This window comes from Budorcas taxicolor, chromosome 5 (genome assembly GCF_023091745.1).
Source record: "Budorcas taxicolor isolate Tak-1 chromosome 5, Takin1.1, whole genome shotgun sequence".
NCBI lineage: Eukaryota > Metazoa > Chordata > Mammalia > Artiodactyla > Bovidae > Budorcas > Budorcas taxicolor.
Genome location: NC_068914.1, coordinates 27966251 through 27989991, shown reverse-complemented (window position 1 = coordinate 27989991; position 23741 = coordinate 27966251). Strand labels below are relative to the sequence as shown.

Sequence of the window (23741 nt, the reverse complement as noted above, 5' to 3'; positions counted from 1 at the left end):
AATTAAAAAATGAATACCAAAATTCCTTCCCAACATTGCTATGAGTACTGAGTAATCTGAGTAATATATACATAGTTTTTTAACATAAGACATCATTTAGATATCCATCGGCTTCAAGGACACTTCTGTCATTGTATATTCTGTGTATTCTGTAGAAGTCAGGTGAAGGTAATGTGCACAGATGTATACCCAATATAAGAAAAGCAACACTGTCCCTGTTTGCACACGTGCCCTTCCTGGTGTGGAGCCAGGTAACTTGACCCATTTTCATTCTGAGTCCTCTCCTTTTGATTTAAGACTAAGACAGATGTTTGACAAAATAATCTAGGGATTTGAGTCAACTGAAAGTTCAAAGGTAGAGGTAAAAAATACATTCCCATTTCAGAAGTGATGCTTTGTTCCCATATAAGTCTCCCTGGTAAAGTGAGAGAACCCCAGCTGTGGTGGGGACCAGATCAAGGCACTGGGGGTGACTTGACCAGCAACTGAGTAAGTGCCTCCCTTAGGTGGCCCCTCTCCTTGCCTGTCTCTCTATAGCCCTGACCTTGCCCAACTTTGCCTCTTTGACCACTGCATCCAAGTCATGCATTTTATGTTCATTGTGAGAAGTGAATTTCTTTTTTAGTATGGGATAATCTAATAATGACTTCCCTGGTGGTTCAGGTGGTAAAGAATCCACCTGTAATGAAGGAGACCCAAGTTTGATCCCTGGGAGATCGCCTAGAGAAGGGAATGGCAACCCACTCCAGTATTGTTGCCTGGAGAATTCCATGGACAGGGGAGCCCAGTGGGCTGCAGTTCATGGGGTCACAAAGAGTTGGACACAGCTGAGCAACTAATACTAATCTAATAACTATATGCAATAATGAGAATAAGGTGGAAAGATTATGAAATTGCAGGAAGGAAGATTTATGAATTGACTTCATTGAGTGACATAAGATGGGGGAAGGAAAGTTTTATACCAGTTAACTGAAAAGAAGCCAAGCTCTTTCCAAAATACTCTACAGTCTTATTTTTCTACTCAGAGTCAGTTATTGACAGTGTAATACTTTTAATCTTAAAGCTTTCTGTAGGTAACCAGTGTAAGGGAAGGTGGGTTTGAATGTATTTTGCTTCATTGAATCATCAAATGTCACTAATCTTAATGTATTTTCTAGCCAACAAATCAAAGTAATGTCAAGGTCTAAGTTAGTTTTCTGAATGTTGATGACTAATTTGAATGTAATAAAAAAAAAAAAACATGACTGATCTGCACACACATCACTTTTTAATGGATTGTGTTAGTAGTGAGATCAACTGCTAATGTAACTCAGAGAGCCCCAGCTGCCTGAGGATTTCTTCATTGATTTCAAATGAATTGAAACTTTGATCCATTACAGCATTCAGAAACCATTATTATACATGCTCTGTAGCTACATTTTGCAAATGTTAATTTCTCAGTTATATTAAAATCAATTTTCTTAAATAGCAAAAGGCACCAGAGTGAAAGAGAAACCACTAAGACAATTTTTTGTTCTTCAGCATTTCACTGTATTATGAGTCTATTAATTTTCCCAACCAGCAGGATGAGAATTAGAAAAATTCAAATATTATCACAAACAGGATATTAGAAGTCAACCTTTCAGTAAATTTTTAACTCTCAGTAACACATTGCTGAGATATTTAACCTTACTAGAAATACATACATTTTAAGAAACTCCTATCTTTTATCTCTTTATAGGTTTTATACACTGACCACCTAGTCTTTAGGGTAGGAGCTAAAGAAATTATCTTTCTTAAGTTAATTCCTACCTTTGATGTGTAATCGAATATTCTTTAAGAAAATCAGACATCTCTTAAAAAGTAGTTCAGTTAACATTATATCATTTTTCAGGTGTTATTAGAGATTAATCTTGAAACAGTTTGAGAACATGAGAGGTTTAATTGATATGGAAGTAGCCTTAGAATTCAGTGCTATTTGTATAAGAGGAAATTGATTCTAGTTTGGAACAAAACATGAAAAAGAATATGAAGTTGGTGTTTAGGTGCATTGCATTATTTGGTCATGAGCCAAGAAAAGTCAAGATGAAATCTACCCCAAACCTATCCATTCATCACAGATTAGTTTACCAATACTAATTTAGGTACTGTGTTATATTGTCATTGTATCAGAAAATAAGCCTTTAAATTTCTTAGCATTTCTGGGCAACATATTTTGAAGTAGTGGAGGTGACTGATACCATATTAGTGTTTAATGTCTTTAGCTTGGTCAATGCAGACAACTTTCCTGTATTAAATATTCTTCTATATTTGCTTTTTTCCCTGAAATAAATTTATCAGTTTTCCACATTTATTTTGTGTTTCAGCTTATTTCAACACTACAAGCTGTATGAGTTTCTGTTCTTCTCTGCCAGGGAAGAAATTGTGATAGGAACTGAGGTAAGTAATTTATCTAGATGGAACCAATTAAGCTGAATCACTTAATGCATGCTGATCAGCATCTGGATCTTTAACTGCTTAAAGCAACTTCTTGTCAAGATTACTCAAGTGTTAATATAACCAACTAGTAGTTTGCAAAAAGAATAATTACACAAAGTGAGCTTTGGATTAAGAAAATAAGCTGTCTTTTGGCATTAAAAGCATTGTTAATCACATATACTTTATGTATTTATGGATTATTTGACAAAGCTCAGTTGGATAGAGTATGTGTGTCTTCATACAAATAAAATCAGGAAAAGTGAGATAAATTAATTCAGTTAAATCTCTTCTAATTTCACATTTATTTTCAGTGTACTCATTGTTTAAGGCCTAATTCAAATCCCACTTTCTCAACGAAGCAAACCTTCCTTAATTACGTCGCATTTCAAAGGAAGGGTTTAGAGAAACTCTTTAATCACATTCTGTTATTTTATTCCAATTTATCTCTTTCTGCTGAATATTGGCTACTCTTAGCACACCAGTAAGCGTGTATGTTTACATCACGTTATATGGTTTTCTAATTGTTTCCCGGGGATTGATATAGTTGACATAATCCAACTGTAATTTCCTTGAAGCCGCGAATCATGAGCTGTTTTACTATGCAACATATAGTATAATGCAGGGCACATAGCAATGCCTCTTAATACTACATAAGTGATTCAGTGACGGTGCATATAATAGCAGTTCTACAAGAAATGGTTTACCTAAAGCTATTTTTGAACACTCTTACATATAATCACATATTCATAATTACTAGAAATGAATCCACGATAAGAGAACATCTTATGAAGGCTGTGCTGTACTTAGTCGCTCAGTCAATCCAACTCTAAAGATGCCATAAAAAGTGCTCTTTAGATTCTCAACTAGAAAAATAGGAGACGGGAATGGTCATGGTCAGAAATAAAGTGAATAAGGGGATATTTACATTATCTGTATAATTTTCCTAGTATTAAGAAGCAGATGCAATGTGCCAGCCATTTGGTCTTCCCTAGTATTGTTATTCTGTAGTTTATAAATTGCTGACTTCATTAAACACCTGAGTCATGGTGTCTCACTGTCCATTTGGGTACTTGTTCTACTGTTGGCCTTTTAAATGAGCTGAAGGAAAACAAGGAACTCTTTTTGCTTTTGACTTTCCTTAAAATTTCTTCTTTGCAGTCTCCTCATTTTGTGTCTTAAATTACATGTTATTTGACAAAAGTTTCACTGAAAACGTTTCCATTTCAGAATTAAATCATATAGTATAACAGCATTATAATAATCATCTGTTTGGCATACAATCCTATCTTATCTACTCAGCACAACTTTGGGAAAATGGTAGTGGCTTCCAGCAGTGGCATACACAGATATTTAGAATCATGAAGAAAAAAAATTTCATGAAGAACTCCCTTTCCCTTTGTTAATTACACAATCGTGCCTTTCTTCTCTGTTGTAAGGTTATATTTAGGTGACATTTATGCTTATGGAAAGAAAAAATGGAGAAAGTAGACAAGGATTGATCCGTTTATTTTCTATTGTCTTTTGTATTTTCCCCAAGTTGACCAGAGCTATAAATAAATTCCTTAAGGAAGGGATGTTGGGTCTTCGAGAATTAGATCATTCATATAATTTTAAAGGATTAACCAAAGCAAATGTTATACTACAATTATTTTATAGCATTTTAGAAGTTTCTGATAATGTTTGGTGCAAATACCTTTTTTTAATTAACAACCTTTCATAGAGGCCTGGTCCACTAACGTAATTATTCATGCTGACCTCAGGGCTCTGGAACCAAACAAGGGCCATACAACAGCCATGTAAGTGTTCCAACTTTAAATCTCAGGCAAGAATTCAAGTTAAGTAACACTGATGAAATTTAGTTTGTTTCTTAGTTATGGATAGATGATTATAAAAAAAATGCATAAATCACCTCTAAGAATAATTGCTAAATATTAATTTTAATTATTAATAAAAAACATAAATCATACTCAATTTTTTCTTGGGTTTTAAAGAAAATTGAATTTGTATTTTTTATTTTAACAGTTGTTTCTAGCTATTTCTACTCACCTTTTTAAAGAAATTTCATATTAGGTCATTTTTTGGTAATTCATTATTCTTGGCCTGAGATTTTTCATAATCTAGAAATCTAATATATACAGTTCTATAAGCAGCATGTTTTGGAGTTCTTTCAATAGTTCGCATATAAACATATGTTGAAAAAGGTAGTGAACAACTAGAATGAGCTAGAATAATGGCAGGATGGAGCAGAGAACAAAGGCAGCAGATAGATACCTGTAGTTGTAGCCATCTTAGAGGATGACACTCAATTTATTTATAGAGATGAGAATTTCCTTTTAATCACCCAAGCCAAGAACTCTCCAAGTCTGTTGTTTTGGCAATATGATTAGATCACAGATCCACAAACATAGCAATTATAAGGGAACCAAAATCTCCTTAAGGCAGCAGTCCCCAAACTTTCTGGCACTAGGGACTGGTTTTGTGGAAGACAGTTTTTCCATGGACTAGGTTGAGGGGGATGGTTTTAGGATGATTTGAGTATATTGCATTTATTGTACACTTTGTTTCTATTATTACATGGGCTCCACCTCAAATCATCAGACATTAGATTCCAGAAGTTTGGGACTCCTGCCTTAAGGGGTATATGTTTTCTATGGCCTTGAGGACCCACCCAAAAACCTGGAAACTGTTCTTTGCTTTGGTTACCTGAAAACTAGGAGAAACAGTGAATACTTGTACACAAAGAACCCTATTGGATAGTAGCAATGATGGTGATCAAAAACTTATAGCAGATACCCAAAGACATGGTTCTAACCAGGTATCTACTGCCGGGCATCTACTAAAATGAGATGATACAGTTACAGCATTTATTCATTATTCCACATGTTTATGTGATCCAGTTTCTATTATGCTCTAGGCCTTGTACAAAAGTTCCAGGCATACACAGTGACAAGCAATGATCCTTGTCCTCATGGAGTTTATTGTTGAATGAGAGGAGAGAGATGATTAAGTAATTATAATATAGGGGGGCTTCCATTAACAAGTGAAGTCTAAGAGGAAATCTATAGACTGTGAATGAGTTAGCCAGAAAGTATATTTTTTTGGTGCAAGCAAAAGAAATTCTACTCAAAATAGTTCAATTAATTTAAAAAGGGGGAAGATATCTTATTATGTCGTGTGCTTGTGTGCTTAGTCACTTAGTCATGTCCGACATTTGGGACCCCATGGACTGTAGCACAGCAGGCTTCTCTGTCCATGGAATTCTCCAGGCAAGGATACTGAAGTAGTTTGACATTCACTTCACCAGGGGATCTTCCCAACCCAATGATTGAACCCTGGTCTCCTGCATTGCAGGCAGATTCTTTACCAACTGAACTACCAGGGAAGTCACTAACAGGTAAAGGCAGGGGTGAAAGCTAGACTAAAACTAACTGGATCTCATAGTCAACCATGTTACTGAGTGTGTATGTACATGTGGATCTGTATATCCGTGCATGTGGTTCAGTCTCTCATCTCTCCTAGACTTTTTTCATTTCTTTTTTCTGAAGGGCCTTGTTCCCTTCTATTGCAGTCAGGCTTCCTCCAGCTGGTGGTGGACATGAAAGAGACAGTTACAGTTTAGCACCTCCAAAAGAAAGAAACATTCCTCCTCCCAATATGATTTTCTGTGTTTGTGTTTTATGTCTGTTCTCAATTAGTCACTGTGACCAGAGGAGTGATATTATTAGAAAACCCAAGTTGACCATATTGAATGGGTGAAAGAACATGAATAGATCCCCAAAGAAGCAGGAAGAACTTTTCCAAAGGGAACAGTGGTTTTATCAAAAGAATAAACTAAGCACACATGTACAATTCCTCCTGCATCCAAAATCCTGTAAAAGACCAAAATTTTCAAAATTCAGAATGCTATAGATAAGAGGTTTGATGACATCTAAAATGATAAATTATTGATTAGATGAAACTGTAGCCCCATATGTACTGACAAGACACTACAGAGTTAATGCTACATTTCTTTAGGCATCCTAAATTGATACAGAAATGAGAGAAACTTGGAGAGGGAAAATGATGAAAGCATTACTTTCAGGTCAGTTTTCATTCAAATCCCAAAGAAAGGCAATGCCAAAGAATGCTCAAACTACCACACAGTTGCGCTCATCTCACATGCTAGCAAAGTAATGTTCAAAATTCTCCAAGCCAGGCTTCAACAGTACATGAACTGTGAACTTCCAGATGTTTAAGCTGGATTTAGAAAAGGCAGAGGAACCAGAGATCAAATTGCCAACATCCATTGGATCATTGAAAAAGCAAGAGAGTTCCAGAAAAATATCTACTTCTGCTTTATTGACTATGCCAAAGCCTTTGTGTGGATCACAATAAGCTGTGGAAAATTCTTAAAGAGATGGGAATACCAGACTACCTGACCTGCCTCCTGAGAAATCTGAATGCAGGTCAGGAAGCAATAGTTAGAACTGGACATGGACCAGACTGGTTTCAAATTGGGAAAGGAGTACGTCAAGGCTGTATATTGTCACTCTGCTTATTTATCTTCTATGTGGAATACATCATGAGAAATGCTAGGCTAGATGAAACACAAGCTGGAATCAAGATTGCCAGGAGACATATCAAAAACCTGAGATATGCAGATGACACCACCCTTATGGCAGAAAATGAAGAGGAACTAAAGAGCCTCTTGATGAAAATGAAAGAGGAGAGTGAAAAAGTTGGCTTAAAACTCAACATTCAGAAAAACTAAGATCATGGCATCTGGTCCCATCACTTCATGGCAAATAAATGGGGAAAGAGTGGAAACAGTGACAGACTTTACTTTGGGGGGCTCCAAAATCGCTGCAGATGGTGACTGCAGCCATGAAATTAAATGACGCTTGCTCCTTGGATGAAAAGTTAAGACTAACTTAGAGAGCATTTTAAAAAGGAGAGACGTTACTTTGCCAACAAAGGTCTGTCTAGTCAAAGCTATGGTTTTTCCAGTGGTCATGTATGGATATGAGAGTTAGACTATAAAGAAAGCTGAGCACCAAAGAATTGATGCTTTTGAACTGTGGTGTTGGAGATGACTTTTGAGAGTCCCTTGGACAGCAAGGAGATCAAACCAGTCCATCCTAAAGGAAACCAGTCCATCCTAAAGGAAATCAGTCCTGAATATTCATTGGAAGGACTGATGCTGAAGTTGAAACTCCAATACTTTGTCCACCTGGTGCAAAGAACTGACTCATTGGAAAAGACCCTGATGCTGGGAAAAATTGAAGGCATGAGGAGAAGGGGACAACATTGGATGACATGGTTGTATTGCATCACCGACTCAATGGACATCAGTTTCTGTAAGCTCCAGGAGCTGGTGATGGACAGGGAGGCCTGGCCTGCTGCAGTCAATGGGGTTGCAAAGAGTTGGACACGACTGAATGACTGAACTGAACTGATGAAAGCAAGTAGAGCAGCTACCCCATTTAGTCCATTTACCTTCTGCTGCTTATACAGGATACTGGGATTCTGTGGCATTCATTCCCATGCTAAAGAAACTATTGTGGGTGTTGACACTAAAGAGAAGGGCAGTTCTGTAGTGGCCATTGATGTTCAGAAGTGACAGTGAGTACACCCTGAATGCCTTACAACATCATTCTTTATGCCTCCCCTACAGTGTCTAAAGGCAAGCTTGGCAAACAGACATCCACAGACAAATGAACAAGGATCATCTAATGTGAAGGTCAGCTGGCAGCACAAAATCAACAAGTAGTTGAGGAAAATAAAATTATAAGAGATGCACGAAACTCTATGAACAGATCAAATGATAGCTAAGAAACAGAGTTGATAGAGCAAATGTTAGAAGATCTAAACTCTGATTAATAGTCTCACAAAAGTTGTTTGAAAGTTTATCGTTTTCTTGACAAATGAACTGATACAGATCTTGTTTGTTTAAAATGGAATTTGAAAATGTTTATAAAATATCAATTTTCTGTTGATAGGCTTGAAAATCCAGAAAAAGCAATATTCAGGGAACTGTAAATTTTACTTGAGAAATACAGATTTCCTTGAGAGTGTAGAAAATCTTAATAGAATGTTAAACATATAAAATATTGAACGCTCAACACATAAAAATGCCGTCAGATGTAGGTTTTATAGGCTAGTTCTACCAAATTTTGTTTAACTTTTATTTTGTCTGGGGATATAGCCAATTAGCAAATAATGTTGTGATAGTTTAAGGGGAACAGCAAAGGGATTCAGGCATATACATATATATACCCATTCTCCCCAAACTCCCTTTCCATCTAGGCTGCCACATAACATGGAGCAGGTGCTATATTGTAGGTCCTCGTTGGGTGTCCAGATAATTAGGAAGTTTGGGATGGACATGTACCAAAATTTCTAAGAGGAAACATTTCCTTTTTATATGTTATTATAGAGCATAGAAGGAGATGGAAAGCTTTCAACTCATTCTCTGAAGTTAATATAATCCTGAGAAAGTTTTAAATTTATCCTGTGAATCGGTAATAAATTATAATTAGAAATAGAAAAGAATAACACAATATTGTAGGCAATCACAGTTATGAAAATATTATAGATGTATTAATCTTAAATAAAATATTATGAAGTGAAATATGGCAAAGGATTAGATGTTCAGATAGTGTTTATTCCAGATATGAAAGGATGGTTTAACACTGGGATATCTATTAATGTAATTTAGTACACTATCAGATTAGAGGAAGGAAAAACCAAATGATGATCTCAATAGATACAGTAAAACATTTGATAACTATCCATTTCTCATTTTAAAAAGACTCTAGTTAGCCCATAATGTAAGTTTATACTCTTAGCTGATAGAATATACCAAAAACTGAAATCTGTCTAAAATGTCTTAATGAAGCCATTAAAATACCCACAAAGAACAAGACAAGGCTGATAATTTTGACGCAACATTGGATTTTTAGTTCCTCACCAATTTGATAAAACAAAAAAGTCAAAATTAGAAGAAAAAGGGAGGTATTAAAAAACAAGGTACAAAGCTGTCATTGTTTGCAGATGGTATGGTAAGAAACCATCATTAAGAAAAAAATATTTTCCTGTATTTTGTTAATAGCCTTGAAGAAAAGGATCACATTGGTAATAATGAAAACCATAAAATATGTAGGAATGAACCTAACAAAATGTGCAACAATAATACAAAGAAAATTGAACATTTTATTTGTTGAATACTTTAGATCTTGTATCCTATAGAATTTACTGACATTTGATTAAATTTTACCTAAATTTCTGTGGTATCTCTTCCTTATTTTCAGAACACAGTTAATTTTGGAAGGCTAACTAGATTTCACTTCAGATATTTAGCAAGAATGATTTGAAGGTGGTTTTGTACAATCTTATTAAGAGGCAAATAGTGTCTGGTTTTCTTTCTTTTTATTTTCTTTTTCTCTTTTAATATTTTATCATTCTTTCTTCATTTATGAGCTCAGTATTTCTAGAAACAGAAACTTTCACTCTTCAATTATTTGATTAAAATGAGATACAGTTCATATGGAAAAGAAAGAACAGGTTTCTTATTCTCTCCCTTTCTCTGAAAGTTTTCAAAATAATAAGTTGGATTTTTAGTATACTTCAAAAGTGATGGTGGTAGACTGAATAATTAATTTCCCTCCCATCATTTCAAGATGCCTACATACCAATTCCTGGAACCTGTGGATATGTAATCTTACATGTGAAAGAGATTTTGCAAATATGATTAAGCTGAAGGCTTTGAGATGGGAGGATTATCCAAGTAGGCTCAATGTGATCATGTTCCTCCTAAGAGGAAAAGAGAGGAAAGAGAGAGTCAGTAACAAGGGGAAGATATGAATAAGCTAAATTGTTGGCTTTGAAGATGGAGGAAGAGGCAAGGAGCCAAGGAATTCAGGTGCCCTCTAGGAGCAGACAGAGAAGGCAGTGGCAACCCACTCCAGTACTCTTGCCTGGAAAATCCCATGGACGGAGGAGCCTGGTAGGCTGCAGTCCATGGGGTCGCTAAGAGTCAGACACTACTGAGCGTCTTCACTTTCACTTTCCACTTTCATGCATTGGAGAAGGGAATGGCAACCCACTCCAGTGTTCTTGCCTGGAGAATCCCAGGGACAGGGGAGCCTGGTGGGCTGCTGTCTATGGGGTCACACAGAGTCAAACACTACTGATGCAGCTTAGCAGCAGCAGCAGCTAAGAGCCGAATAAGGCAAGGAAACAGATTCTCCTGTAGAGTCTCTGAACTGAATGGAGCCTCTTCAACACATTAAGTTGAGGACTTCTGACTTCCAGAACTGTAAAATAAATTTATGTTAATTTAAGCCACTGTTTGTGGTAATTTGTTGTAGTAAGAATAGGAAACTGAAATAGATTTTATTTTGTTTCTGTTTTGGTTCATCCGTATTAATTACTATTCTTAATGCTCAGTTTGACTCATTATGACCAGTAATCCCATTGGTTTATTTGTGAATCCCTGTCAGAATATCACCCTGCTTTAATCACCATACCATAATAGAATTTCTTGCTACCTACTATCGCAGTGCCTTCTTATTGTTACCCTTCTTCTTTATTTGGTTGATTATATACTTCATATTAAAATACTGTAAAAGAAAAGAGGAATACTTTTGATGAGCTTATTGGTAATCTGGAAACAACTGAGGAAAGAATCTCTGAACTAGAGGATATTATCAAAAGAATCCTCAAACCAAAAACCAAAGAAAACAAACACTGAAAGAGAAAAAAAAAAAATGGAACAGACTATTCAAGGTCTACAGGACAACTGCAAAAGGTATAACATGCATATAGTGTGAAAAGCAGGAGTAGAAGGAGAGAAAGGAAGAGAAGAAATATTTGAAGCAATAATGAATGAAATTTTCCCCAGATGAATTTCCCTACATCCTGGGAGGTCAGAGAACCCAAAAGATGATAAATGCCAAAAAAATTATACCTAGGCATGTAAGTTTTAAACTATATAAAATCAAAGATAAAGAAAAATTCTGAAAGTAGTAGGAGGGAGAAAAAAAAACTCAACCTGTACGAACCAGTATAAGAATTACTTTCAATTTCTCTGAAACCATACAAGTAAGAACTGAGTAAAGTGTTTAGTGCTGAAAGAAAAAAACTACCAACCTAGACTTCTCTACATTGTGAAATTATCCTTAAGAAGTGAAAAAGGAAGGCTTTCTCAAACAAATAGTCCTGAGGGAATTTGTTGCCAGTAGACCTGGCTTGCAAGAAATGTTAGAAGAAAGTTATTTAACAAGGTGAAATAATATAGGTCATAATCTTGGATCTGCATAAAGTAAAGAAGTACATTCAAAGAGGGAATAAATCAAGGTAAAATAAGAACTTTTGATTTTCTTTTTTCTTAATTTATCTAAGAGTAAAATTTGTTTAAATAATAATAATGCATTTGATTTTATATATATATATATGCTTATCTATAAGTGACATGAATTTCATGATGGATATAAGAGACAACAGAGAAGAAATAGGTTTATTTTGTTTTTATAAGGTCCTTACATTACCCACGAAGCAGTATACTATTATTATTTAAAATTGGACTTGGATTGGCTGTAAGTGGATATTGAAAACTAGAGAACACCACTAAATTAGTAATATGCTAAAAAATGGAAATTATATATATATGGAAATTATATATATATAATATATATAATGGAAATATAATGGATATATATATAATGGAAATTATATATTATATAATTATATTGAATTTTCAATTAAGAACTGAAAGAGGCAACAAATAAAAAGCAGAAACAAATATGGTATGTATTAATCCAGCTATTATCAAATTTAATGTCAGTGGTTTAAATTCATGGAAAAAAAAGATTGTGTTAAAAACAATATGATCATCTCAGTAGATCCAGAAAATGCTTTTGACAAAATTCAATACCAGTTTATGATAAAAACTCTCTAGAAAGTAGAAAGTAGGCATATAGGGAGCATACTTCAACATAATAAAGGCCATATATGACAAACCTGTGGGCTTAGCTGGTGACTCAAATGGTAAAGCATCTACCTGCAATGCAGGAAGCCCAGATTAGATCCCTGGGTTGGGAAGATCCCCAGGAAAAGGTAATAGCAACCCACTCCAGTATTCTTGCCTGGAGAATTCCATGGACAGGGGAGCCTGGTGGGCTACAGTTCATGGGGTCACAAAGAGTTGGACACAACTGAGCAACTAACACACATACACACATGACAAACCTATAGCTAATACTGTACTCAATGGTGAAAAGCTGAAAGCACTTCCTATAAGAGCAGAAACAAGACAAGGATTTCCACTTTCACCACTTTTATTCAACATAGTTTTGGAAGCCCTGGCCACAGCAATCAGAGAAGAAAAAGAAACAGAAGGAATCCAGATTGGAAAATAAGAAATAAAACTGTCACTATTTGCTGATGACATGATACTATACATAGAAAACCCTTTAAATGTTACTGGAAAACTACTCCAAATGAATTCAGTAAAGTTGTAGGATGCAAAATCAACACATAGAAATCTGTTGCATTTCTGTACACTAACAATTATCTATCCCTGTATTCCTATACAGTAAGAATGAAAAATCAAAAAGAGAAATCAGAGAAACAGTCCCATTTACCATAGCATCAGAAAGAATAAAATTCCTAAGAATAAACCTACCTATGGATACAAAAGACTTGTACTCTGAATATTATAAGATGCTGATGAAAGAAACAGATAATACAAGTAGATGGAAAAAATATACCACGTTCTTGAATTGGAAGAATTGATTGTCAAAATGACTGTACTATCCAAGGCAGTCTATAGATTCAGTGCAATCTGTATCAAATTATCAATGGCATTTTTTTCTCAAAATTAGAACAAAAATTTTTACAACTTCTATGGAAACACAAAAGACCCCAAATAGCCAAAAAGCAATCCTGAGAAAGAAAAATGGAGCTGGAGGAATCAGATTCTTTTACTTCAGACTATACTACAAAGCTACATTTATCAAAATAGTATTAATACACACACACGCACACACACACACACACACACACACACACACAGAAATATAAGTCAATGGACAGGATAGAAAGCCCAGAAATAAAACCGAACACCTCTGGTCAATTAGTCTATGACAAAGGAGGCAAGACTATACAATAGAGGAAAGACAATCTTCAGTAGATGATGCTGGAAAAACTTGACAGCTATGTGTAAAAAAAAATGAAATTAGAACATTCTTTGACACCATACACAAAAGTAAACTCAAGATGGAAAAGCAGTTTGGCATGCAGCCAGTTTTAAGGTCATTGTCCAGTCAGAGGGAGAGAGACTTAGTGCCACCTCTGAAGCCTGAACAAGACTACTTCACTAGCTTCCCCAACACAGGTATGAAGAGGACATCACAGAGTGATAAAAGGGTTAATTCTCCAAGAAAACATGACAGTTCTTAACATATGTGACTTAACAACAGGGTATCAAATTGTGTGAGGCAAAAACTAATAGAATTACAAATTAAAAAAGGGATAAATCCTCTATCATAGTTGGAAAGTTCAGCACCCCTCTATTCATAAGTACATAGATCTAGCTGGCAGAAAATCTGTTAAAGACATAGTAAGACTCAACAACACTATCAGCCAACTGAATATAATTGAGATCTATGGACTACTTATCCAACAATAGCAGAGTACACATTCTTTTCAAGCTCACAAGGAGCATTCACCAAAATAGACCATATTCTATACCATAAAACACACCTTAACAAATTTAAAGGAACAGAAATCACAAATGTCTCCTTGTATATGACAGTGGAATTAAACTAGAAATCAATAACAGAAAGGTAACTGAAAAATCCAACAATTTGTAGTAATTAAACACACTTCTAATAACACTGGCTCAGATAAGACATCTCATGAGGAACTTGAAAGTATTTTGAGCTAAATAAAAATAAAAACACAGCTAATCACAATTTATGGGATACAGCAAATGCAGCGCTTAGAGGGAAATTTATAGCATTGAATGTATATATTGGAAAACAAGAAAGATCTAAAATCAGTAATCTAAATTTCCATGTTAGGAAACTAGAAAAATAAGAACAAATGGAATACAGAGTAACCGAAAGAAAAATAGTCTGCTCCTAAAGAACTGGAGCAGAAATCAATGAAACTGAAAACAGGAAATCAATAGAGAAAATAAGTGAAATCAAAAACTGATTGTTTGAAAAGATCAATGGAATTGATAAGCTTCAGCTAAGCTAATTAAGAAAAAAGAGGGAGGACACAAATTGCTACTATCGGTAATGAAGGAGGGAACATTACTACTTCCCTATGGACATTAAGAGGATAATAAAGGAATACTGTGAACAATTCTCTGCCCACAGATTTGATAACATTGGTGAAATGGACCAGTTAACTTGAAAGACAAAGTTTGCCAAAACTCACAAAAAAAGAAACAGATGATGCGAATAAATGAATAAGCCTATATCTGTTAAAGAAAGTAAATAATTAGTAATCTTCCAAAAGACAAGACACATGGCTTAGATGGGCTCACTTGTGAATTGTAACAAACAAATAAGGAAGAAATCATACCAGTTCTCTACAAACTCTTGCAGAAGACAGAAATAGAGGGAATACTTCCTAACTGATTCTATGAGGCCAGCATTACCAAAGTACTAAAATTAGACAAAGACATTACAACAAAAGAAAACTGTAGACTAATAGCTCTCATGGACATAGATGCAGAGGTACTTAACGAAAATTTAGCAAATCTCATCTAGCCATGTATTCACCATGACCAAGTGTGATTTATCCCAAGTATACAAGGCTTATTCAACATTCAAAACTCAATTATTACAATACTTCAAGGCAAGATAAAAAAAGAAAAATCACATGGTCATAATAGATTCAGAAAAAGCATTACATAAAATTTGATACCCACTTGATATAAAAACTCAGCATACTAGAAATAGAAGGGAACTCCCTCTTTTGATAACAAATATCAAAACCCTACAGCTAACATTATTAAACCATTCAATCCTAAAGGAAATCAACCCTAAATATTCATTGTAAGGACTGATGCTGAAGCCGGAGCTCCAACCCTTTGGCCACCTGATGCAAAGACTAACTCATTGGAAGAGACCCTGATGCCAGGAAAGATTGAGGACAGGAAGAGAAGGGGGCAACAGAAGATGAGATAGATGGCTGGATGGCATCACTGACTAAATGGTCATGAGTTTGAGCAAATTCCAGGGGGTAGTGTAAGATAGGGAAGCCTGGTGTGCTGCAGTCTATGGGGTTGCAAAGAGTCAACCACGATTTAACAAGTGAACAACAAATATCATTAAGTTAGAAACTCAAAACTTTCCACTAAGATAAAGTGTACTACAAGGCAGGGATATCTCTTCTGTACTATAAGTTCTAACTAATAAAACAAGAAGATGATATAAACATTATACAGATTGAGAAAGAAGATATAAAAATGTCTTTGTTTGCAGAGGACCTAACTGTAGAAAATCTGATAGAATTTACCAAAAAAGAAATCCTATAAGAAACAAACACAAGCAATTCTCAAAAGAGTACAGGATAAAAAGTTAATATATAAAAGTCAGTTTCTTTCCTATGTATCAGAAAGAATAAGTGGAATTTGAAATTTAAATCACTTTATTCTTTGTATTAGCACTCAAAAAATGAAATACTTAGCCATAAATCGACAAAATATATACAAGATTTACATGAGGAAAACATGAACCTCTGAAGAATGAAATGAAAAAAAAACTTGATAAATGGAGCGATATTCCATGTGTGGGTAGAAAGACTCAATATTGTGAAGACATCAGTTCTTCCCAATTTATGTATAGATTCAATGCAATCATCATCTAAATCCCCCAAATTTATTTTCAGTTCAGTTCAGTCGCTCAGTCATGTCTGACTGTTTGCGACCCTGTGAATCACAGCTAGCCAGGCCTCCCTGTCCATCACCAACGCCCAGAGTTCACCCAAACTCACATCCATCCAGTCGGTGATGCCATCCAACCATCTCATCCTCTGTCATCCGCTTCTCCTCCTGCCCCCAATCCCTCCCAGCATCAGGGTCTTTTCCAGTGAGTCAACTCTTCGCATGAGGTGGCCAAAGTATTGGAGTTTCAGCTTTAGCATCAGTCCTTCCAGTGAACACCCAGGACTGATCTCCTTTAGGGTGGACTGGGTGGACCTCTTTGCAGTCCAAGGGACTCTCAGAGGTCTTCTCCAACACCACAGTTCAAAAGCTTCAATTCTTCGGCACTCAGCCTTCTTCACAGTCCAACTCTCACATCCATACATGACCACTGGAAAAACCATAGCCTTGGCTAGACGGACCTTTGTGTCAAAGTAATGTCTCTGCTTTTTAATATGCTATCTAGGTTGGTCATAACTTTCCTTCCAAGGAGTAAGCGTCTTGTAACTTCATGGCTGCAGTCACCATCTGCAGTGATTTTGAAGCCCAAAAAATAAAGTCAGCCACTGTTTCCACTGTTTCCCCATCTCTTTTCCATGAAGTGATGGGACCCGATGCCATGATCTTCGTTTTCTGAACGTTGAGTTTTAAGCCAACTTCTTCACTCTCCTCTTTGACTTTCATCAAGAGGCTTTTGAGTTCCTTTTCACTTTCTGCCATAAGGGTGGTGTCATCTGCATATCTGAGGTTATTGATATTTCTCCCGGCAATCTTGATTCCAACTTGTGCTTCCTCCAGCCCAGCGTTTCTCATGATGTACTCTGCATAGAAGTTAAATAAGCAGGGTGACAATATACAGCCTTGACGTACCCTTTTCCTATTTGGAACCAGTCTGTTGTTCCATGTCCAGTTCTAACTGTTGCTTCCTGACCTGCATATAGTTTTCTCAAGAGGCAGGTCAGGTGGTCTGGTTTCCCATCTCTATCAGAATTTTCCACAGTTTATTGTGATCCACACAGTCAAAGGCTTTGGCATAGTCGATAAAGCAGAAATAGATGCTTTTCTGGAACTCTCTTGCTTTTTCTATGATCCAGCGGATGTTGGCAAGTTGATCTCTGGTTCCTCTGCCTTTTCTAAAACCAACTTGAACATCAGAAAGTTCACGGTTCACGTACTGCTGAAGCCTGGCTTCGAGAATTTTGAGCATTAAGAGTTAGCACTATGTTTTTGGATCTGTCTCATCAGGCAAAGGAAACAAAAGCTAAAAAACACAAATGAGGCCTAGTTGAACTTAAAATCTTTTGCACATCAAAGGACATTACCAAAATTAAAACGCAACCTACTGAGTGGTAGAAGATGTTTGCATTTTTATGCAGGTTGTTTTTTTTTCTTTCTGTTACTGATTTGTATGAAGTCTTTTTATTTTTTGGCATATTAACCCTTTATGAGTCACATTTTTTCCAAAATATACAAACAACCCATACAACTCAATAACAAAAAAAGAAAAGAAAAGAGGAAAAAGGCCTAAATGAAAATGAACAGAAGAACTAAATAGGCATTTCTTCAAAGAAGACATACACATGGCCAATAGGCACATGAAAAAATATTCAAAATCACCAATTATTAGAAAAATGCAAATCAAAACTACAATGAGGTACCACCTCTCACTGGTCAGAATGACCATCCTGAAAAAGTCTACAAATAACAAATGCTGGAGAGGGTGTAGAATAAAAAAGGAACCCTCTTACACTTTTGGTGGGAATGTAAATTGGTGTATTCACTATGGAAAACAATGTGGAGATTCCTCAAAAAACTAAAACTAGAGTTGCCATCTGAGCTTACAGTCTCACTCTTGGACATATATCCAGACAAAATTATAATTTGAAAAGATAGATGCACCCCACCATTCATTGTATCACTATTCACAATAGCCAGGACATTGAAACAACATCAATGTCCAACAGATGAATGTATAAAGAAGATGTGGTACAGTGTTCTTGGATTGAAGACTCAATAGAGTAAAAATGATTATTACTACCCAAAGTAATTTATAGATTCAAAGATATCCCTGTCAAACAACCAATGGTATTTTTCACAGAACTAGAACAAAAAATTTCACAGTTTATATGGAAACACAAAAGACCTCGAATAGCCAAAGCAGTCTTGAGAAAGAAAAACAGACCTGAAGGAATCAACTTTCCCAACTTCAGACTATACTACAAAGCTACAGCAATCAAAACAGTATGATACCAGCAGAAAAACAGAAATATAGACCTATGGAACAAGATAGAAAGCCCAGAAATTAACCCACGCACCTATGAACACCTTATCTTCGACAAAGGAGCCAAGAAAATATAATGGAGAAAAGACAGCCTCTTCAATAAGTGTTTCAGGGAAAACTGGAGAGCTACATGTAAAAGAATCAAAGTAGAACACTTCCTAACACCACACACAAAAATAAACTCAAGATGGATTAAAGACTTAAATGTTAGGCCAAAAACTATAAAGCTCTTAAAGAGTGCATAAAGCAGTACACTCTTTGACATAATTAGCAACATCTTCTTTGACCCACCACGTAGAGTAATGGAAATAAAAACAAAAATAAACAAGTGGAATCTAGTTAAACTTAAAAACTTTTACACTGCAAAAGAAACAATAAACAGGATTAAAAGACAACCCTCAGGTTGGGAGAAAATAATGACAAATGAAACAACTGACAAAGGGTTAATCACCAGAATACATAAGCAGCTCATACAGCTCAATATTAGGAAAACAAATAGCCCAATCAAAAAATGGGCAGAAGACATAAACATACATTTCCCTAAAGAAGACATACAGGTGGCAAAAACATATGAAGAGATGCTCAACATCACCAATTATTAGAGAAATGGAAATCAAAACTACAATGAGGTATCACCTCACACCAGTCAGAATGGCCATCATCAAAAAAAAAGCTACCAACAGTAAATGCTGGGGAGAATGTGGAGAAAAGGGAAACCTCCTATACTGTTGGAGGTAATGTAAACTGGTTCAGCCATTATGGAGAACAATATGGAGATTCCTTTTAAAAACTAGGAATAAATCTACCTTATGACCCAGCAACCCCCCTGCTGGGCATGTACCCTGAGAAAACCTCAATTCTAAATGACTCATGTACCCCAATGTTCAGTGCATCACTATTTACAATAACCAGGACATGGAAGCAACCTAGATGTCCATTGACAGATGAATGGGTAAAGAAGATGTGGTACATATATACAATGGAATATTACTCAGTTATAAAGAAGAATTAATTTTGAGTCAGTTCTATCAAGATGAGTGAACCTAGAGCCTGTTATATAGAGTGAAGTAAATCAGAAAGAAAAGTTATGACCAACCTAGATAGCATATTCAAAAGCAGAGGCATTACTTTGCCGACTAAGGTCCGTCTAGTCAAGGCTATGGGTTTTCTAGTAGTCATGTATGGATGTGAGAGTTGGACTGTGAAGAAGGCTGAGTGCCAAAGAATTGATGCTTTTTAACTGTGGTGTTGGAGAAGACTCTTGAGAGTCCCTTGGACTGCACGGAGATCCAACCAGTCCATTCTGAAGGAGCTCAACCCTAGGATTTCTTTGGAAGGAATGATGCTGAAGCTGAAGCTCCAATACTTTGGCCACCTCATGCGAAGAGTTGACTCATTGGAAAAGACTCTGATGCTGGGAGGGATTGGGGGCAGAAGGGGAAGGGGACGACAAAGGATGAGATGGCTGGATGGCATCACTGACTCAATGGACGTGAGTCTGAGTGAACTCTGGGAGTTGGTGATGGACAGGGAGGCCTGGCGTGCTGCGATTCATGGGGTCGCAAAGAGTTCGACACGACTGAGCGACTGAACTGAACTGAACTGAAATCAGAAAGAGAAAAACAAATATAGTGTATTAGTATGTATACGGATCTAGAAAAATGGCATTGATAAACCTATTTGCAGGGAAGATGTGGAGACGCCAGTATAGAGGATGGACTTGTGGACACAGTGGGGGAAGGAGAGAGTGAATGGAGAAAGTAGCATCAACATGTATACACTATCGAAGTGTAAGATAGATAGCTGGTGAGAAGTCACTGTGTAGCACAGGCAGCCTGGTCTGGCATTCTATTATGGCTTGGAAGGAAGAATGGTTTAGCAAAGAGGGGATATATGTATAATTATGGCTGATTTACACTGTTGTATGACAGAAACCAACACAACATTGTAAATGCTAAAAAACAAAAAATAAAAGATGTGGTACATACGTACAGTGGAATACTACTCAGCCATAAAAAGGAAGAAACAATGCCATTTGCAGCAATATGGATGGACCTAGAGATTATTATTGGCACCCCACTCCAGTACTCTCACCTGGAAAATCCCATGGACGGAGGAGCTTGGTGGGCTGCAGTCCATGGGGTCGCAAAGAGTCAGATACGACTGAGCGACTTCACTTTCACTTTTCACTTTCATGCATTGGAGAAGGCAATGGCAACCGACTCCAGTCTTCTTGCCTGGAGAATCCCAGGGACAGGGGAGCCTGGTGGGTGCCGTCTATGGGGTAGCACAGAGTCGGACATGACTGAAGCGACTTAGCAGCAGCAGCAGAGATTATTATACCAAGTCAGAAAGAAAAAGACAAATACCATATGATATCACTTATATGTGGAATCTAAAATATGATACAAATGAACCTATCAAAGAAGCAGAAACACACTCACAGACCTAGAGAAAAGACTTGTGGTTGCCAAAGGGAAGGTAAAGGTTGAGAGTTTGGAAATAGCAGATCCAAACTGCTGTATAGAGAACGGATAAACAACAAGATCCTATTATATAGCACAGGGAACTATATTCAATACCCTATGATAAATCATAATGCAAAAGAATATAAAAAAAGAACATGTATATGTATAACTGAATCACTTTGCTGTACAGTAGAAATTATCAAAACATAAATCATCTATATTTGAGTACGACTAATTTTTCATTACAACATTTTTAATGAAATGATTCTAGATAGAAAGTGAAAGAAATAGAAAAGAATGAAAACAAGTAAAATGTGACAGTAGATCTGAATAATACTGAGTTATAATACACCTGTGTTTTGTGTGACTTAAAATATTACATAGAGAATTAAAATAAACTGATAAAAGTGAAAGTGAAGTCGCTCAGTTGTGTCCAACTCTTTGTGACCCCATGGACTATAGCTTGCCAGGCTCCTCTGTCCATGGGATTCTCCATGCAAGAATACTGGAGTGGGTTGCCATTTCCTTCTCCAGGGGATCTTCCTGACCCAGGATTTGAACCCAGATCTCCTGGGTTCACTGCCTAAGTCTCCTGCAGGCAGACTCTTTAGAGTCTGAGCCACCAGGGAACCCCAAATAAACTGATAATACTATATATATTGAAAGGATGGTAAATTAGTCTGGAGAAGGAAATGGCAACCTACTCCAGTATTCTTGCCTGGAGAATCCCATGGACAGAGAAGCCTGGTGGGCTACTGTTCATGGGGTCACAAAGAGTCAGACATGACTGTGTGACTAAGCACCTTATAAACTGAAAAGAAGGTAAATGAATTAATGTATTGTTTCTGACATTTTTTGAGAAGAGTCAAAGTATTGATTTATAAACATTTAATAATTTGAGGATGCATAATATTGAAAAATAGAGATATTACTTTGCCAACAAAGGTCTGTCTAGTCAATGTTTTTCCAGTGGTCATGTATGGATGTCAGAGTTGGACTGTGAAGAAGGCTGAGTGCCGAAGAATTGATGCTTTTGGACTGTGGTATTGGAGAAGGCTCTTGAGAGTCCCTTGGACTGCAAGGAGATCCAACCAGTCCATCCTAAAGGAGATCAGTCCTGGGTGTTCATTGGAAGGACTGATGCTAAAGCTGAAACTCCAATACTTTGGCCACCTCATGAGAAGAGGTGATTCATTGGAAAAGACCCTGATGCTGGGAGGGATTGGGGGCAGGAGGAGAAGGGGACGACAGAGGATGAGATGGCTGGATGGCATCACTGACTCAGTGGACATGAGTTTGAATGAACTCTGGGAGTTGGTGATGGACAGGGAGGCCTGGCGTGCTGTGATTCATGCGGTCACAAAGAGTCAGACACAACTGAGCGACTCAACTGAACTGAACTGAACTGCATCTCTAGGATAAGCTTTGGATAAATAATGTTAAGCTAGTAGAAGAGAAAATGGAATAATAAAAACCCATTGGATTAAAAAGTGCTAAATTTAAAATCTCTCATATGAAAACACGAGAAAAGTATGGAGGGAAGTAGTTTTTAATTTTGAGATTAAATTTAGTTCTAGGATTAACTGCCTAATTTTTTTTTTTAAGGTTTAAGGAAGATACTACAAAGAAAAATGTTTTTAAAAAGGCACTTGAAAATTTTTGCAAACAGTGTTAAAGGTCAAAATTATTTTATGCATAAATAGTAAGCACAGAGAAAATAAGTAAAAGACAAACAAGACAACAGAAGCATTGCAAAGAATTTGAACAGGCTGTATATTTTACTGATAAGAAGATACAAATATATTTAACCTCACTATTTATAAAGGAAGTGCAAATAAGAAAAACTATTTTCAACTATAATATTGGCTAATATCAAAAAGGTTGATTAATAGCCAGTATTAAGGAAGATGCAAGAAAACACAGCTCTATGGCAGGGGATTGTTGAGAAGTTAAATTTTTAAAGCCAGTTCGGAGAGTAGATGAGAAAAATCAAATGTAAATATCCTGTGTCCACCAAATTCTAATTTATAAGTATCTTTCATTTGGACATACTCATGTTATATAAAGATGTTTATTCATGAATATACATCAAAGTATGGTTTATAACAGCTAATAATTTCAGAAAGTGAAAAAGAAGGGAAATGACTAAATAAAATGAAGTATAATCACACTGTGGAAAACTAACCAGTCTTTTGAAGGAGTCCAGCAGATCCACATGTATGGTTATGTTAGGATCTCAAACATGCTTAAAGGAAGAAGAATGGTAGAACAATGTGAATAGTGTTTCCACTTATTTTTAAAGGCAGATGAACATGAAAATATATAGACATGTATATACATTTAAATGATGGTAAAGACTTGAAAGGCTAGAAGGTTTATACTAACCTTTAACATGGCAGACCTTTGGGCAAGTGAGTGAAAGTAGGAGTTTGATAGGGTTTGAAGAGGGACATTTTATTCTGTGTATTTCAGATTTATGGTAACGTTCTACAGTGTGAATGTCTTCATGTATTACTTGTACAATAATTAAATTGTTCCCTAGTTCATTCCCAAGAAGTAGTGAGGCGCATTTTGTAAATTAAATGCAGGCATATAAGCATGCTTCCGTATTAATATA

General features: G+C 36.2%; 1 protein-coding gene across 1 annotated transcript in view; it reads left to right on the top strand.

The window, feature by feature from the left end:
* The window catches only part of CABCOCO1 (ciliary associated calcium binding coiled-coil 1), a 168428-nt gene that overhangs the window by 65115 nt on the left and 79572 nt on the right, over positions 1-23741 (top strand). The window contains exon 5 of the mRNA XM_052639771.1: positions 2346-2418. Within this exon, the coding sequence (XP_052495731.1) occupies positions 2346-2418 (73 nt within the window). The remainder of the gene's footprint in view (positions 1-2345; positions 2419-23741) is intronic.